The following is a 17,932-nucleotide window of genomic DNA, read 5'->3' as shown; positions in this document are numbered from 1 at the left end:
CACTTAAGCCTGGTGACAGAGCAAGACTCCATCTCAAAAATATAAAATAAAATAAAATAGTTCCTTACAAATCGTGTGCTCTAACAGGCCTTCATTTCAGATATGCAGAGACAGATGCCAGAAAGGAAGAGAAAGGCCCTATCTCAGGTCGTACCTAAACCATGGCAGAGTGATGACCAAAACATGGGTCTGCAGAGTCATGCAGTTGGTGCTTTTCTCACTTGGTTCTTTGGTTCATACTTATTTTGCTTTCTCTGAGCCCTTGTCTGCTTCAGATCATTGTGGAGGTCCCTATTTCCAGGAAGCTTTTTTGTGTATTCACTGCCTCCCCTTCGACACACGTCCAACCCTTTGGCTTCCCTGAGCCACATCAGAAGAATAATTGTATTGAGCCACACATATAATAGACTAACACTAAAAAAACAAACAAACAAAAAAAAAGAAATAAAGAAATAATAGACTAACACTAATGAGAAAAAAAAAAGTTAATGAGCTTAAAATAAAAATGAATAAAAGGTCCCTGCATGATTTATTTATTTATTTATTTATTTTTGAGAGGTTCGCTCTGTTGCCCAGGCTAAGTACTGTGGCATGATCTTGGCTCACTGAAACCTCCACCTCCCTGACTCAAGCAATTCTCATGCCTCAGCCTCCCGGGAAGCTGGGACTACAAGTGTGTGCCACCTCACCTGGCTAATTTTTGTATTTTTTTTTTAATAGACTCAGGTTTTTACCATGTTGGCTAGGCTGGTCTCGAATGCCTGACCTCAAGTGATCCTCCCACCTTGGCTTCCCAAAGTGCTGGGATTGCAGGCATGAGCCACCGTGCCCGTCCCATGCATGATTTTTATGATACCCACTGCAGATAAGCAAAAGAGTCAGTGCATTCAAAGAGCTGTACACCTGTGCACAGTCCAAGTATTCTTTTAGTGCTTGCTGCTTAACTTTATTCTAGCTCTTACTGTTTATTGAACTCTTACTTACTCACGTATCTGTAGACCTTAGTAGCTGCCAACCATCCCCAGGCTTTACTACAGGGACCAGTGCCTAATGCAGTGGTAGATGTCAATGAATGAATAGCCACAATAACCACAGAGGTGTCTTGCTTTATTTCAGGAATGCCTCTGGCTCAGGCAGTAGCCATTCTTCAGAAGCACTGTCGCATCATCAAAAATGTCCAGGTTCTCTACAGTGAGCAGGTAAGTGGTGGCTGATTTGTTTATTGAAATAGCATCTGTTGGCTCAGCACTGTGGCTCACGCGTTTAATCCTAGCACTTTGGGAGGCCAAGGTGGGTGGATCACTTGAGGTCAGGAGTTCGAGATCAGCCTGACCAATGTGAAGAAACCTCATCTGTACTAAAAATACAAAATTAGCCGAGCATGGTGGCGCACACCTGTAACCCCAGCTACTCGGGAGGCTGAGGCAGGAGAATTACTTGAACTTGGGAGGCAGAGGTTGCAGTGAGCTAAGATCGTGCTGTTGCACTCTGGCCTGGGTGACAAGAATGAAACTGCCTAAAAAAAAACCAAAAACCAAAAACCAAAACAAACGAAATAGTGTCCCTCGGCAGTGAGTCATTTCCAGAGCTGCTGCTTTGGGAATGGCTGACTGGCGAGGATTGCTGTATTGGAATGGGAGAATCTCTAGCACCAGCCAGTTATCAGGTACCTTATCTTTGATTCTGAAACTATTGCTCTCGATAATCTAGTGCAAGTAGGATTGGAAGAGCAGTAGTAATTTAACCTGTGTTTTGCCTGTGCTCATCTTGCCTACAGGCCCTTAAACAGGGACTTTTCAGTGGTAGGTTGCTTCAGAGGCTGTCTCTGGTCTTTTAGGGTGCTTGTCTTCCACTTACGTGTTTAAGATGTTTAAAATTGTCTTTTCTGCTTTGTTGGTTAGTTTGTGTTCAGGATTGTTGAAGTGCAGATCTCTAGCTAGCATAGCATACCAGATTTGAAAGGAAACAGATATAGTTCACCCTTTATCACTCTCAAAGAGATATCTTCCCTCCATTGAACTCTCTGAAACCTACATTTCTGTGGCATAGACCATGTGCTGCCATGTTGAAAAGCCTTTTAGGTGTCTTATGTGCCACAAGCCTCAGGGAATAGTTTTGAGCCTACAGTGGCTAAAAGATGTCCCCAGTGGCTTTTCTGAGATCCTTTGAGTACTGGTTTGATTATTGCAGTTCTGTTTGTTCCAGTTAGTTTCAGATCCTAAAGCAAATGACAGCTTATTTCTGACATGAAGAATATTGTAAATTATAGGTGGGCAAAATTTCTGAGAGGCTTCTCAGTTTGGCTTGGTCAAAGTTAGGCCTGTTACCAATACCCAGAGATTACATTCTGCTCTGTAATACCCCTCTACCAGCCTAGTGAGACCTCCATATGAGGGATCTTTCTGAAAAAAGAAATGCTTAGTCTCCAAACAAGTGCTTGAGTATTCATGTGGTGCCTATGACAGAACAGGGGACTTGTAGGAGTGGGCAGGGGTTTCTTGAACCACTGTGGATTCTCACTGCCAAAGTGGATTCTCATTAATTAAATTAATTTAATTCAACTTTTTTTTTTTTTTTTTTTTTTGAGACAGCGAGTTTTGCTCTGTTGCCAGGTGCCAGACTGGAGTGCAGTGGTGTGATCTCGGCTCACTGCAACCTCTGCCTCCCGGGTCCAAGCAATTCTGCTTCAGCCTCCCAAGTAGCTGGGACTACAGGCACGCACCACCACACCCAGCTAATTTTTGTATTTTTTAGTAGAGACTGGGTTTCACCATATTGGCCAGGATGGTCTTGATCTCTTGTCATCCGCCCACCTCGGCCTCCCAAAGTGCTAGGATTATAGGCATGAGCCACCGTGCCACGCCTAATTTAACGTCTAAGAAAACTTACTTTAGTTTTTTTGAGACAAGTATCTTGCTTTGTCAACGAAACTAGAGTGTAGTGACACGATCACAACTCACTGCAGCCTCAATCTCCTGGGTTCAAACGATCCTCCCACCTCAGCTTCCTGAGTAGTTGGGGCCACAGGTTCATGCCACCATGCCTGACTAATTTATTCTTTTTTTTTTTTTTTTTTTTTTTTTTTGAGACAGAGTTTCACTCTTGTTACCCAGGCTGGAGTGCAATGGCGTGATCTCGGCTCACCGCAACCTCCGCCTCCTGGGTTCAGGCAATTCTCCTGCCTCAGCCTCCTGAGTAGCTGGAATTACAGGCACGTGCCACCATGCCCAGCTAATTTTTTTGTATTTTTAGTAGAGACGGGGTTTCACCATGTTGACCAGGATGGTCTCGATCTCTCGACCTCGTGATCCACCCGCCTCGGCCTCCCAAAGTGCTGGGATTACAGGCTTGAGCCACCGCGCCCGGCCGACTAATTTATTCTTATATTTTGTAGAGATGGGGTCTCACTCACTATGTTTTCCAAGTTGGTCTCAAACTCCTGGGCTCAAGTGATCCTCCCACCTCAGCCTCCCAAAGTGCTGGGATTACAGGTATGAGCCACCACACCTGGTCTGGATTCTGATTTATAAAATGAAGGGTAGGCTGAGTGCCATAATCCCAGTACTTTGGGAGGCTGAGTTGAGTGGAACATGAGGTCAAGAGATCGAGACCATCCTGGCCAACATGGTGAAACCCTATCTCTACTAAAAATACAAAAATTGGCCAGGCACAGTGGCTCACGCCTGTAATCCCAACACTTTGGGAGGCCGAGGTGGGCAAATCCCAAGGTCAGCAGATCGAGACCATCCTGGCCAACATGGTGAAACCCCCATCTCTACTAAAATACAAAAAATTAGCTGGGCATGGTGGCACATGCCTGTAGTTCCAGCTACTCAGGAGGCTGAGGCAGGGGAATTGCTTGAGACCTAATGATTTAGACATTCATATAGACCTACTGGAAAATTACAACAGTCTTCCTTTAGTTTTTGCCAAGCATGATGGTACTACCTGGGCCTGCTGCCTTGTGAGGATCATTGGGGCAGAAGGAATCAACCTGCACTAATCCCAAAAGATTCTTTGGAGAGCATTTCCCCAATGAGGCCAACACCAGCAGTTGCCTGTGGCCTTCCAGCCCATGTTTCTGTCTCTGATAGCCGTATCTTCATCATGTACTTTGTCTAACTTGAGAAGCTCTATAAAGAAACTAAATTTTTTGAGCAGCTATGTGCTAGTTAAAGAAGGGTGGGGTTTATATTTATTTATTTATTTTTAATTTTTTTTTTTTTTGAGACGGAGTTTCGCTCTTATTACCCAGGCTGGAGTGCAATGGCGCGATCTCAGCTCACCGCAACCTCCACCTCCTGGGTTCAGGCAATTCTCCTGCCTCAGCCTCCTGAGTAGCTGGGATTACAGGCACGTGTCACCATGCCCAGCTAATTTTTTGTATTTTTAGTAGAGACAGGGTTTCACCATGTTGACCAGGATGGTCTCCATCTCTCGACCTCGTGATCCACCCGCCTCGGCCTCCCAAAGTGCTGGGATTACAGGCGTGAGCCACCGCGCCCAGCCCTATTTTTAATTTTTTTAGACAGAGTCTTGCTCCGTTACCAGGCGCCAGGCTGGAGTGCAGTGGCATGATCTTGGCTCACTGCAATCTCCACCTCCTGGGTTCAGGCAATTCTCCTGCCTCAGCCTCCCGAGTAGCTGAGACTACAGGTGCGTGCCACCACGCCCAGCTAATTTTTGTAATTTTTAGTAGAGATGGGGTTTCACCATGTTGGCCAGGATGGTCTCGATCTCTTGATCTCGTGATCCACCCGCCTCAGCTTCCCGAAGAGCTGGGAAAGGGTGGGGTTTTAGATGGTGTTTTTCCTTCTACTATTGGGCAACCTCTGTCAGGACTGTGGAGAATCTTGAGACATTGAATCTTTGAATTAATTGCATTGGACCAGAAGCACGAAGATGGGGCAGACACAAGAGGAGAGTGCTATGTTGCAGATACTGGGCTAGGTGCTTTCTGACCTACTATCTCTGTCCTCAGAACAACCCTGGAGGGAAGGGATGAAGGTATTCCCATGAAGAAACCAGAGCTCAGAGAAATTTTGAGAGTCACCTAAGGTCACAAGGGTTCTGTTCACTGCTTTGTTCTGCTACTCCCCTCCCCCAGGATTCAGAAGGGGCAAATGCAGAAATGTGACTCTTCAGATCCTAGACTTAGGCTTTTCAGAAAGAAGCACATATGAAATGGTATGGTACGTCAGGGGGAGGGAGAAAAGGGGTAAGAGGGTCATCTCATAATCAGATCATAATATATTTCTTTGTCCTGAATCTAATCAAAACCATCAAAGAATAAAAATACGTTTCCCGTGAATGGTACGAACAACCTGGGTGTCAGTGCATGAGGTTCAGCTGATAGGCATAAGCAGTATCTTCTGAATTTAGATCCTGGACTAGGCCTTTTCACATGACCTGTATTCCTCACCAACTGCTCTGTAGGTTTGATAGCAGTGAACTTCATACTGTAGATGTGAACCATGGAGACTCAACGGAAAATGACCTGTATGTTAATGTAACTTTGTCCCTTTTCTCCAGGTATTTTTACTCAGAGCCCAGAAGAGAGAGGCTCTTTTCAGCTGATATTAAGAAACAGCATCTGCAGGCTAGAACTAAAAAAATAGTGTGTGTTCATGCAGCAGTTTTTTTCTGGTTTCTAAGCATCATTAGCTGAAGGAGAGGGACTGCGTACACTCAGACATTCCCTATGCATTGCATTTATATTGTAAGTTTTTCAGTAGGTGCTTAGTGAATAAATCAGTTACTCAGAATGTGTTTTATTTTTGTTTTATAGTCTCCTCTAAGCCATGACCTCATTCTTAACCTGACTCAGGATGGGATCAAACTACTGTTTGATGCTTTCAATCAGAGACTTAAGGTAACTATTAATGACAACTAATGTTTCATGTCTGGCTGGACCAGTCTTTCTGGAGCTGATTAGTATGTGCTATTTGAGATGTTTCAAAAACTTATAAGTAGTTGTGGACTTCTTTGGTTCAGAGATCACTACAATGTAGGAAACCGAAGCTGTGCCTGTTCCCCTAAAAAGAGGGAAGATGGAAGTAAGTTGGGATGGTCAGAAAGAGGCTGAGAAGGGCTGCTTTCCTAGGCTCCAGAGGGGAAGGTGAAAGAGTGTTGAAGATTTGGGAAACAATGCTATCGGGCAGGGGCTTTTATGGTCACTAGGAAAACAAGATTGTTTTACTTCATTCTTTTGCCAAACAGTGTAACTTGGTTCGAAAATGGAAACTGTTCTTCCTAGGAAGCTGGGGCTTGGGTTACCACCACCAGCAATTAGTTGATTTTTTAACTCTGGGGAGGAAATGTAAAAAAAACAAAAAACAACTTACTAATGTGTGGGGCTATCTTTATTGGCATTTTAGTGTAATTTGCTAACACCTGTTTCAGTCCAGGCTGTTTTTAATACACCCTGTTTACAAATGCCTGGGCCTCACAGGTTAGTCATGTGACAACAGACTCATGCCTCAAAGTCATGAGATTGAATGGGCCCCGGGCAGTGGCATGCCAAAGCTGTTGTTCTGGTTAGGTTATGGAGTAGCCTTTCCAAAAGACTTGGGTACTTCCCAGTTCTCATCATCCTTGTTGCAGGTGAACTGCTAAGGAAAGAAAACAGAACTTGGAAAGAGAATCAGTATGTGGAATTAGAATTCCTCATTCTATCTTCTGTCTCCATGGCCAGAAGTTCCACACTGGGAAAGGGCAGAGGATGATCTTCAATGTGGCATAATCACAAATTGGGGGGAAATTAATCTGGTAACATGGAAATGCCTTTACAGGTAGTAATTTCCCTTTGACTTGGCAAAAGTCAGTTTTAGAAAACATAACCCAGAAACACTGGGGGGAAGGTAATGGCATTTTATAGTAATAACAAGCTGGAAGTAACTTAAATGGGCAACAAAAGGGATGGCCAGGCGGCCCATAGAATCACAGCATGGTGAAGACAATGTCATATGTTTAGTGAGTGCTTAGTATATGCTAGGCACATGACTGGGTGTTTCATATGCATTTTCCAATTTAATCCTAACAAGGCTTTGAATAGGTACTATTTACCAGTAAGACAACCGAGAGACAGGATAAGTAGTCTGCCTGATGCCAGGCTTTTAACTTGATGTTGACAATGTGTGGTGGCTGGCCACTTAGGTTCTGTTGATGGGTCTGGGAAATAAATGAGAAAAGCTGAAGAAATGTACAGAAATGTGAGAAATGGGAAGTACCTTTGGATAGGAAAGGAGATAAAATAGAACCTGGCAGTCCTCTTCTGCCTTCTGTGAGATCCCTATGAAGGAGAGACTGGTCTCCTGCCTGAATCTTCTGGAAACTGAGCAAGTTATCACCCAGATGCTTTTGGTTGGTACCAGCCTGACGTGACTTATCTTTCTGCCCTTCCCTTCAACAGCTTCAAAATCCACCTCTTCTGATGCTGCCTCCTACAGTTGCTGCCTACCCTCTGCCTCAAGCCTGAGAGAGACAGCCCTGTGGAATGAGGCTTTATAAGTCACAACCTTTACAGCCACCTGTCTTTTTCATTTTTATCTTGGCCGCTGCCTCATTCCTTCCCTCTGGAGAAATCAGGAACTTCTCCAGACCAGTGGTGGAATATCATGGGCTTTAGGCGTCCCAGCTGCTTGTCCCTGTGGTACAGCAAGCTCCATGAGATGAAATCTGCTTGTTGATGCTCCTAGTGATATGAAGGACTCCAGAATGGCCAGCACTCTGGGTCCATTGCCACAAGTGCTGCCCCGTGCCCTGCGATCAGCTCTGGTTCACTGTTTTCTTATTGATCAGGCAGGGTTGAAGCACCTATATGTGTTGTACCCGTATGGCTGTTGACAGGTGGGGTGCCAGTGACATTGGAGGAACATTATGCAGGCTCACTTCCACAGGGCAGGTAGTGGGAAGCTTTGAAGGATGATTGGTCAACTGTAGGAGTAGAAATAAGGGAGGTGAGTGCCTGCACCTACTACGAGCAGGAGAGCTTCTGACTGAAGGTACAGGCCCTCTGCTAGTGCGAGGCTCTAGGCTCAGTGAAATGGCATGCCAGTTTGGCATGGTATACTGCCATGCCCAGACATTCTGATGGGGACACTGGCATGCTTCTGAATCATAGCTGTTCCCCTGCCCTTCCTTCCACAGCCCCTCCTGGTACTTCTTTTTGTGCTTTTAAGCTTTTTGTTTATTTATTTATTTATTTTTGCCTTTAACTAGCTTCGTACCAGGCAGAATTGCCTAACATGAATTGAACACCTTCCCTATGCAAACTAATGAGTCAGACCCCAAGGGGCTTAACTTAGTGGACCAGTTAACAGAATACACAATTATGGAGGAAAGGGTTCATTCCAGTGCCTAGCAGAGGGAGCAGTTCTTTCTAGCAGATAGGGTCAAGAGAGCTACATTATAGTCAAGAGATTTCCAATTTGGTTCAGTGTTATGGGATACGGATAGTCTCTGGCCAAAAGTGAACTACTATCTATTATGTCTCAGTTTCTGTGGCAGTGTCAGATGTTCCTGCATACAATGCCCTACAGCCTCTTCCACAATCAGGCTCAGATTGGCAGGACAAACAGATACTGAGCCAGCTCTGCTTGTGTCTCCACAATGAGAGCCAAACCTCCCAACTGGAAGATGGTAGATGGTGCTCTGAGCCCCTAGCAGCTGTGCTGCTGGCTGCCAAGCCCTTGACACCATTGCATGGAGGACTTATAGTGTTTACAACGTGGCGCCACTAATGGTGGAGTGTTAGGTGATGGCTTTTTTTTTTTTTTTTTTTTTGTCTCTGCCCTACCCTGAGTTCTTGATGAGGCTGAATCCATTAAAGAGGTCCTTCACAAAGGTCCTGAGGTTTTCTCATTACAACCAGATCCCCTTCAGGGATATAACTAAATACTGTCACACTTGTGTGAGCTAATATATATATATATATATGTATGTTTTTTTTTTTTTTTTTGAGACGGAGTTTCGCTCTTGTTATCCAGGCTGGAGTGCAATGGCGCGATCTTGGCTCACCGCAACCTCTACCTCCTGGGTTCAGGCAATTCTCCTGCCTCAGCCTCCTGAGTAGCTGGGATTACAGGCACGTGCCACCATGCCCAGCTAATTTTTTTGTATTTTTAGTAGAGACGGGGTTTCACCATGTTGACCAGGATGGTCTCGATCTCTTGACCTCGTGATCCACCCACCTCAGCCTCCCAAAGTGCTGGGATTACAGGCGTAAGCCACCGCGCCCGGCCCTGTGAGCTAATATATTATGGCTTACTTTCTAGCAGGATAGACCTCCCTCTTCCATCTTTTTGTTTTGCAAAGAAAATCAACTTCATAATAAGCGATTTTCAAAAGCAACCCACCAGGCATGGTAGCTCACTTCTGTAATCCCAGCACTTAGGGAGACTGAGGCAGGTGGATCACCTGAGGTCAGGAGTTCGATACCAGCCTGACCAACATGGAGAAACCCCATCTCTACTAAAAATACAAAATGAGCTGGGCATGGTGGCGCATGCCTGTGTAATCCCAGCTACTCGGGAGGTTGAGGTAGGAGAATCACTTGAACATGGGAGGTGGAGGTTACAGTGAGCTAAGATTGTGCCATTGCATTCCAGCCTGGGCAAAAAAAGCGAAACTCCATCTCAAAAAACAAAAAGAAAGAAAGCGAGCCAACTTGGGTTTTAAAATGCAGCAAAATATGAGATGGGAGGAAGGGGGCTTAGTGTCCAAAGCAGAGCCTTAACAAGCTTCATGTCTGTGAAAGAGATCATCGTCCTATAGAGTAGTGTGTGCTCTAGCCCGACCAAGAAGTGGATTGGCCTGTAAGGGCCTTGACCTAGAGCATCCATAGATATCTGTTGAGCAGTCCACCAGGAGAGGGAAGTGGTGAGGTTATGCTGTGTGTTTTCTCCCTATTTTCAAAATGAGAACAAAGGGCTGATATGGTGGCTCCTCCCAGCACTGTGGGAGGCTAAGGCAGGAGGATCATTTGAGACCAGGAGTTTGAGACCAGCCTGGGCAACCTAGTCTTTTAATTTTGTTAAGATCCTAGCTCTACAAAAAGTTTTTTTTTTTTTTTTTAAATTTTAAATGAGAACTATTTATTCTATAATATGTAATTTTAATCTTTTTTAGTTTATTACATTCAGAGCATTGACAACTCTTAAACTTTTTTTTAGGTGATCGAAGTATATGATTTGACTAAAGTAAAGTTAAAATATTGGTAAGTTTTCTCCCCTGCTGGTATATGTCTCACTTGGTTCAGACAGGCCATATCTGCTACCTTCATGAAGTTAGTAAAGATTCACATCTGCCACAGTCCAGGGATTATAGCCTGGTGCCATGATTTCCTGAGGCAACCAGCAAGCCTGCTCAGTTTCCTGGAGAAGAGAAGTAAACCTCATTAAGAATATGTGATATGTTTAACACTTCACATATATGTCATCTAACTTAATCCACTCAACAAAGCCAGGCCTCAGCTCAGAGGTGATGTGACATTAGCTCCCCTCCACCTGATGGCCTCTCTTGGCACCTGTTTTCATGAGTAATAGAGGTGGGACAAACCAGATAGTTCTGACTCCAAAGCCTATGCTGAAGAGAATGCCAAAGAGACCACCATTTTAGAGCTGTAATGTACTTTTTATAATTACAGTGGAGATGACATGCACAATCCAAAGCTGTTGAGCCTCCATTATGGCAAGGCAGCATGCCAGCATTTAGAAATCTAGAATACTCTTTTTTTTTTTTTTGAGATGGAGTTTCTTTCTCTGTTGCCCAGGCTGGAGTGCAGTGGCACTGTCTTGTTTCACTGCAACCTCCACCTCCTGGGTTCAAGCTACAGAGTACTCCTTTCAGTAAGTCTCCAAACTTAACTGGCTTCTCTTTCCCTTTGTGAGGGGGTCAAGAGGACCTGATTGATTCCTGAGACAGGCTCAGGCAGTTTTGCTGATAGACAAGCAAATGTGTCGTACCACTGGCCCCTGCAGGTTCTACTTGTCTTTTAGTTTTGCTGGGGCCTTCATACCTCAGGGTCTGATGGCTTCTCTTCTCTCCCCTTTTCTTCCTTTTTTTTGAGACAGAGTTTCGCTCTTGTTACCCAGGCTGGAGTGCAATGGCGCGATCTCGGCTCACCGCAACCTCTGCCTCCTGGGTTCAGGCAATTCTCCTGCCTCAGCCTCCTGAATAGCTGGGACTACAGGCACGCACCACCATGCCTAGCTAAATTTTTTTTGTATTTTTAGTAGAGACGGGGTTTCACCGTGTTGACCAGGATGGTCTCGATCTCCTGACCTCGTGATCCACCCACCTCAGCCTCCCAAAGTGCTGGGATTACAGGCTTGAGCCACCACACCCGGCACTTTTTTTCTTTTTTTTTGAGATGGAGTCTCGATCTGTCACCCAGGCTGGAATGCAGTGGTGTGATCTTGGCTCACTGCAGCCTCCGCCTCCTGGGTTCCAGCGATTCTCCTGCCTCAGCCTCCTGAGTAGCTGGGTCTACAGGTGCATGCTGCCATGCCCGGCTAATTTTTGTATTTTTAGTAGAGATGGCGTTTCACCATGTTGGCCAGGATGATCTCCTCATCTTATGATCTACCCACCTCAGCCTCCCAAAGTGCTGGGATTACAGGTGTGAGTCACTACGCCTGGCCTCTACCCTTTTCTTAAGAGTCACTGGTGTCTTGAAGCCCCAGAGGATCAACTCTGTATATCAGCCTCATGAGAATTGACCTTCTCCTGACTTCGTTAATTGTCTTATTTAAAAGTTCTCTAATTAAGCTTTCTATTTTAATATAATTAGAGACTCACCTGCCTGTATCTTAAAAATAACTCTCTCAGCTACCATCTTACATGGTCTGTGAGCCCATCTTTTGAAGCCTAGTATTAAAAAATATTTTTGTTTTTCAGTGGCGTGCATTTTAATTCTCAGGCCATAGCTCCTACCATTGAGCAGATTGACCAGTCTTTCGGTGCAACCCATCCTGGAGGTAAGCCAAGTCCATCTGATTGCTCTGGTCATCAGTGGCAGTTCAGAGCAGTAAATCTGCCCTATAGTGCCATCCCACCCTGCTTCCTAGAGTCAGGCTCCCATATTATTGTGATTGGTTCTTGGATGTGAAGGAAAGATCCTCCCCCATGTTTTCAACCTAGTAGGCCAGTTCAGAAACAAGCCACAGGGAAGATGTTGCCAGTCATTACTCCCTGCCAGGCTAGTTTATGTTAGCTATTTCAGATGCCAGTCAACCATGTTATTTTCTTCTCCCCCACCCCTACAGTGTACAACTCCGCTGAGCAGCTCTTCCATCTCAACTTCAGAGGACTGTCTTTCTCTTTTCAATTAGACTCATGGACCGAGGCTCCCAAGTATGAGGTTAGCCCTTCATGTCCCCTAGTGTTTGTTGTCCTATGTCTGTGTGGTATGGCTCAGCAGATGGTGTCATGGGATGGGGACAGAGGAATGGGTATTAGATAGGCAGTCTTTCTTTGGTTTTCCTGTCTTTGAAGTCTTTAGGGGAGAAGAAGGTTTAGAGTGGGTGGGGTTGACAGAGGAAGAACAATGCCCAGGCTGGCATTCCCAGGAAAAGGACACTGCCCACCACGGAGTGAGGTCAGGCTCACTTTCAGAGATAAATTCATTCATTCCTTATTTTAAAGCTCCTAATCACTGCAGTTTTCCTGCTGGCCTAGAATTTGGAGATTTTCAGTTACCTTTGTTTTTGCAAAGGAAACATGTCATTCATCCTTAGAGCTGTGAAAATGATAAGCTTTTGTAAGGCTTATTTTAATTAAGCAAGCGTTTCTGCATTTTTCCCTATCAAGAAAAGGAGAACTGGCCAGGTACAGTGGCTCACACCTGTAATCCCAGCCCTGTGAGAGGCCGAGGACAGATCACTTGAAGTCAGGAGTTTGAGACCAACTTGGCCAAAATGGCAAAACCCTGTCTCTACCAAAAAAAAATTTTTTTTAATTAGCCAGGTGTGGTGGTGCATGCCTGTAGTCCCTGCTACTCAGGAGGCTGAGGCAGGAGAATCACTTGAACTCAGGAGGCAGAGGTTGCAGTGAGCTGAGATCACGCCACTGTACTCCAGCCTGGGTGACAAAGTGAGACTCTGTCTCCAAAAAAAAAAAAGAGAAAAAGAAAAAAGAAAAGAATAGGAAAACCAAGCAGAATTAAAGGTGAACTTACATGGTTTGGGGGAGTTTACTGACCCAGAGCCAGGTTTGAGGATGTGCTTTGACCCTTTGACCTGAGCAGCTCTTGAAGACCATGAGTGACAGGGAAGACCAGAGCCTGAGTTCTATGACCTGTAGTGCCCTTAGTAAAACTCTTGTCCTATGTTTGCAGCCCAATTTTGCCCATGGCCTGGCTTCTCTCCAGATACCCCATGGAGCAACTGTAAAACGAATGTATATCTACAGTGGCAACAGCCTACAGGATACCAAGTAAGTGTAAGGAGCATGAGTTTCATGCTAAGGCCTGGGCTGCCTAGGAGAAAGAACCAAACCTCTGCTCATTCTGTGCCTGTCCCCAGGGCTCCCATGATGCCTCTGAGCTGTTTCCTGGGCAATGTGTATGCTGAGAGTGTAGATGTTCTTCGAGATGGAACTGGACCTGCAGGTTTACGACTTCGCCTACTTACTGCAGGTCAGTGACTGGCTTTGAGGTCATTAGATTCCCCATTACACCCATGTTGAGACATGCTAAAATCCCATGTGCTTAGGGTGTGTTGTAGTCCATTCAGGCTGCTGTAACAAAATGTCATAAACTCAGTGTCTGCTAAACAACAGAAATTTATTTCTTACAGTTCTGGAGGCTGGGAAGTCCAAGATCAAGGCACTGGCAGATTCAGTATCTGATGAGGGACTGCAGTCTAGTTCATAGAAGACACTTCTCCCCATATCCTCATATGGTGGAAGGGGCTAGCTAACTCCCTAGAGTCTGTTTTGTAATGGCACTAATCTCAATCCTGAGGTCTCTGCTTCTGTAATGTAATCACCTCTCAAATTCCTAACCTCCTAATACCATCACCTTAGGGGTTAGGATTTCATAACATATGAATTTTAGGGGAACAAAAGCATTCAGTCCATTGCCACATAGTTGGTAGAAGACATATGATGCAGAAGTTTACAGTTAAAGCTTTTGTTTAGTTTTGCCAAGGTACTAGAGATAGTCTTATAATTAGCAAATCTTAATAAGCAACAGCACTGTTTCTCAGTATGCACATAGGCCTGCTGTGTGCTTATATAGTTTTGTGGCAGTTCCCAAGTGTTTCTGGAGATGCATCCTGTGGGTTGCAGTGTTATCTGTCTCCCCGTTTTTCTTTCTTTTTTGTTTTGAGAGAGTGTCTCACTGTCACCCAGGCTGGAGTGCAGTGGCGCAATCATGGTTCACTGCAACCTCCACCTCTCAGGTTCAAGAATTCTCCTGCCTCAGCCTCCTGAGTAGCTGGGATTATAGGCTCGTGCCACCACATTGGCTACTTTTTGTATTTTTAGTAGAGATGGGGTTTCTCCATGTTGGTCAGGCTGGTCTCAAAATCCTAACCTCGTGATCCACCCACCTCAGCCTCCCAAAGTGCTCGGATTACAGGCATGAGCCACTGTGCCCAGCCAGCTCTCTTCCCATTTTTTCTACCTTGTTTTGTTTTGTTCTAAAAGAGATGGTCTCTCTGGGTGCAGTGGCTCACGCCTGTAATCCCAGCACTTTGGGAGGCCAAGGTGGGCAGATCACCTGAGGTTGGGAGTTTGAGACCAGCCTGACCAGCATGGAGAAACCCCGTCTCTACTAAGAATACAAAAAAATTAGCCAGTTTTGGTCACGCATGCCTATAATCCCAGCTACTCAGGAGTCTGAGGTAGAAGAATCACTTGAACCCAGAGGTGGAGGTTGTAGTGAGCTGAGATTGCACCATTGCTCTCCAGCCTGGGCAACAAGATCAAAACTCCATCTCAAAAAAAAAAAAAAAAAAAAGAGAGAGAGAGAGAGAGAGACGGTTCCATTCTGTTGCCGAGGCTGTAGTGCAGTGGTGCAATCATAGCTTACTGCAGCCTCAAAACTCCTGGGTTAAAGGGATCTTACCTAAACCTCCCAAGTAGCTAGAACCACAGGTGTGTGCTGGCATGCCGAGTTCATTTTTGTGTATGTGGAGCCTGGGTCTTGCTATGTTACCCAGCATGGTCTTGAACTCCCAGGCTCAATCGATCCTCTCTCCTTGGCTTTCCAAAGTTCTGGGATTACAGGTGTGAGCTGCCACAACCAGCTTTTCTCCCTATATTGCCCAGGCCAATGTGTAGTGGAATACTGTGACCTTGAACTCCTGGGCTCAAGCAATCCTGCCTTAACCTCCTGAATAGGCTGCAACAAGAATGCACCATTGTGCCTGGCTCCTCTTTTTTTTTTTTTTTTTTTTGAGAAGGAGTTTCGCTCTTGTTACCCAGGCTGGAGTGCAATGGCGCGATCTCGGCTCACCGCAACCTCCACCTCCTGGGTTCAGGCAATTCTCCTGCCTCAGCCTCCTGAGTAGCGGGATTACAGGCACGCGCCACCATGCCCAGCTAATTTTTTGTGTTTTTAGTAGAGACGGAGTTTCACCATGTTGACCAGGATGGTCTCGATCTCTTGACCTCGTGATCCACCCACCTCGGCCTCCCACAGTGCTGGGATTACAGGCTTGAGCCACCATGCCCGGCTTGGCTCCCCTTTTTCTACTGTTAATACCAAGTTATCAAAGTAGACAAGCAGAAAGAACTTACTGAATTGTGGTTTGGCCACACCTTGCCAAGAGTTTTGCTAACCGTGAACAACAATAACAAAAACAAAGAGTTGCCACCTTCGGTAGCTGGTCCCTCCGGGATCCATGCCTCATTTTGTGACTTTCCCATGCCTGGCCAATGTTAGCTGCTTTGGGTTGTGGATTGTGCTTAAGGGGACTGGGATCTTCAGTGTGGAGTTTGTTTCCATAAAGACAGCTGAGAACCTTCATAGAGCTCATAGTCTAACCAGCATTTATTTGTAAATTGGGTTCTTGCATCATCAGTTTCTGAGGCATTGGTTCTTTTTTTTTTTTTTTTGGCTTATTTTTTCTTTCTTTGAGACACAGTCTCTCTCTGTCACCCAGGCTGGAATGCAGTGATACCATCATAGCTAAGTACAGCCTTGAACTCCTGGGCACAGGCAATCCTCCTGCCTCATCCTCCAAAGAAGCTGGGACACCACCACAGCCAGCTAATTCTTCTATTTTTTTTTTTATTTTTATTTTTTGTAGAGACTTGGTCTCCCTATGCCCAGGCTGGTCTAAAACTCCTAGCCTTGAGTGGTTCTCCCACCTCAGCCTCCTAAATGGTTCTTAATTATTAAGAATCTGGTATATAAGCTCTGAGCCCACTTCTGTGAACAATTAGACAGTTCACAATCTCCAGGTTAGAATTTTTTCGTTCTTTTTTTTTTTTTTTGAGAGAAAGTCTGGCTCTGTCGCCCAGGCTGGAATGAAGTGGTGTGATCTCGGCTCACTGCAACTTTCACCTCCCTGGTTCAAGCAATTCTCCTGCCCCAGCCTCCCGAGTAGCTGGGACTACTACAGGCGCACACCACCACGCCTGGCTAATTTTTGTAATTTTAGTAGAGACAGGTTTCACCATATTGGTCAGGCTGGTCTCGAACTCCTGACTTTAGGTGATCCACATGCCTCGGCCTCCCAAAGTGCTGGGATTATAGGCATGAGCCACCATGCCCATCCAGAAATTTCTTAAGATGTGATTTTCTAGTCTAGACGGAACAACCGCTTAAGAGTGTCACATTTGAGCTGTGTTTGCTTTTTTTGTTTGTTTTGTTTTGTTTTGTTTTTGAGATAAGAGTCTTGTTGTGTTGTCCAGGCTAGAGTGCAGTGGCGTGTTCTAAGCTTACTGCAACCTCTACCTCCTGGGTTCAAGCTATTCTCATACCTCAGCCTCCCAGGTAGCTGGGATCACAGATGTGTGTCACCACACTAGGCTAATTTCAGTATTTTTAGTAGATATGGGGTTTCACCATATTAACCACGCTGGTCTTAAACTCCTGATCTCAAGTGGTGCTCCTGCCTCAGCCTTCCAAAGTGCTAGGGTTATAGGTGTGAGCCACCAGCCTGAGCTATGGTTTTTTAGAGAATTGAGATGTGGCAGCAAGGTCAAGTGATTTAGTGTGTTTTTTCCCCAAGATCACTGCTTGAAACAGCAGGGTGGTCAAGGATCAGGGCCATTAATCATCCCAGGCAACAACAAGAGGAGCCTGTTGAGAATGGGCTCTCAGCTGATTCTGTCTGCCACCTGTACAGCACATTCCCCGTAGTCACACTGGTCACTGCTTACACTGTCAGCAGGGCAAACGCTTTAAGTCAGGGCCTCACAGAGTTACCGCCTTCACTGAGAGTTTCCTGTGGCAAGCACAAATTTCTCGACCCAATCATTTCTCTTCCTTGTCTTCTCTTCTCATATCTGCTTCCTTATGGAGTATGGCTGTGATGCTTCTAATGCAGGGAGACAGTTCAGCTTTCTTGGTTTCCCACAATAATAATTTGTGGAAAGACACACTCTGGGGAATCACAAACTAAAAAGTAGCCTGAAACTGTGGGTAATTCTACCTGGATATACTTTAAGCAGAGGGAGACAAAAGAGAAAACTCACCTATGAAGGGTTCCTTCCCTGCAGCCCCCATCTGATATCACACATATCTGGCACCTAAAAAAATGTATTTAGCCACTGGATACTTTGGGCCCATAGTCCAGCTTGACAGGAGTTTTGGTGGGTTCTATAGGTTACCCAGGCCTGTCTAAGCCTTTATTTGCCCCTTGATGTATATTTATATTTGCTGAGAATAGAGATTCTTGGGTAAGTTGAAGAACTCAGTATCTAGTTATTTCAGATTTGGATTCTCTGAAGCTTCTGCATATAGCAAATGGATTGTTAC

At 45.2% G+C, this 17,932-nt stretch overlaps 1 protein-coding gene across 5 annotated transcripts in view; it reads left to right on the top strand.

Annotated features, from left to right (window-relative positions):
• The window catches only part of PHAF1 (phagophore assembly factor 1), a 36,272-nt gene that overhangs the window by 10,143 nt on the left and 8,197 nt on the right, over nt 1-17,932 (top strand). For all 5 annotated transcript variants that reach the window (XR_012518270.1, XM_039476524.2, XM_074401957.1 and 2 more), the window contains 7 exons: nt 1,117-1,199; nt 5,789-5,872; nt 10,173-10,216; nt 11,899-11,978; nt 12,267-12,361; nt 13,337-13,434; nt 13,524-13,636. Coding sequence is in view for 4 of the 5 variants with exons in the window: in XM_039476524.2 (XP_039332458.1) it covers nt 1,117-1,199; nt 5,789-5,872; nt 10,173-10,216; nt 11,899-11,978; nt 12,267-12,361; nt 13,337-13,434; nt 13,524-13,636 (597 nt within the window). In the remaining variant the exon portion in view is untranslated. The remainder of the gene's footprint in view (nt 1-1,116; nt 1,200-5,788; nt 5,873-10,172; nt 10,217-11,898; nt 11,979-12,266; nt 12,362-13,336; nt 13,435-13,523; nt 13,637-17,932) is intronic.

The sequence above is a fragment of the Saimiri boliviensis genome, chromosome 1, assembly GCF_048565385.1.
Source record: "Saimiri boliviensis isolate mSaiBol1 chromosome 1, mSaiBol1.pri, whole genome shotgun sequence".
In the NCBI taxonomy this organism is placed as follows: domain Eukaryota; kingdom Metazoa; phylum Chordata; class Mammalia; order Primates; family Cebidae; genus Saimiri; species Saimiri boliviensis.
Note: the sequence above shows the minus strand (reverse complement) of the source record. Positions and strands in the feature narration are given on the sequence as shown.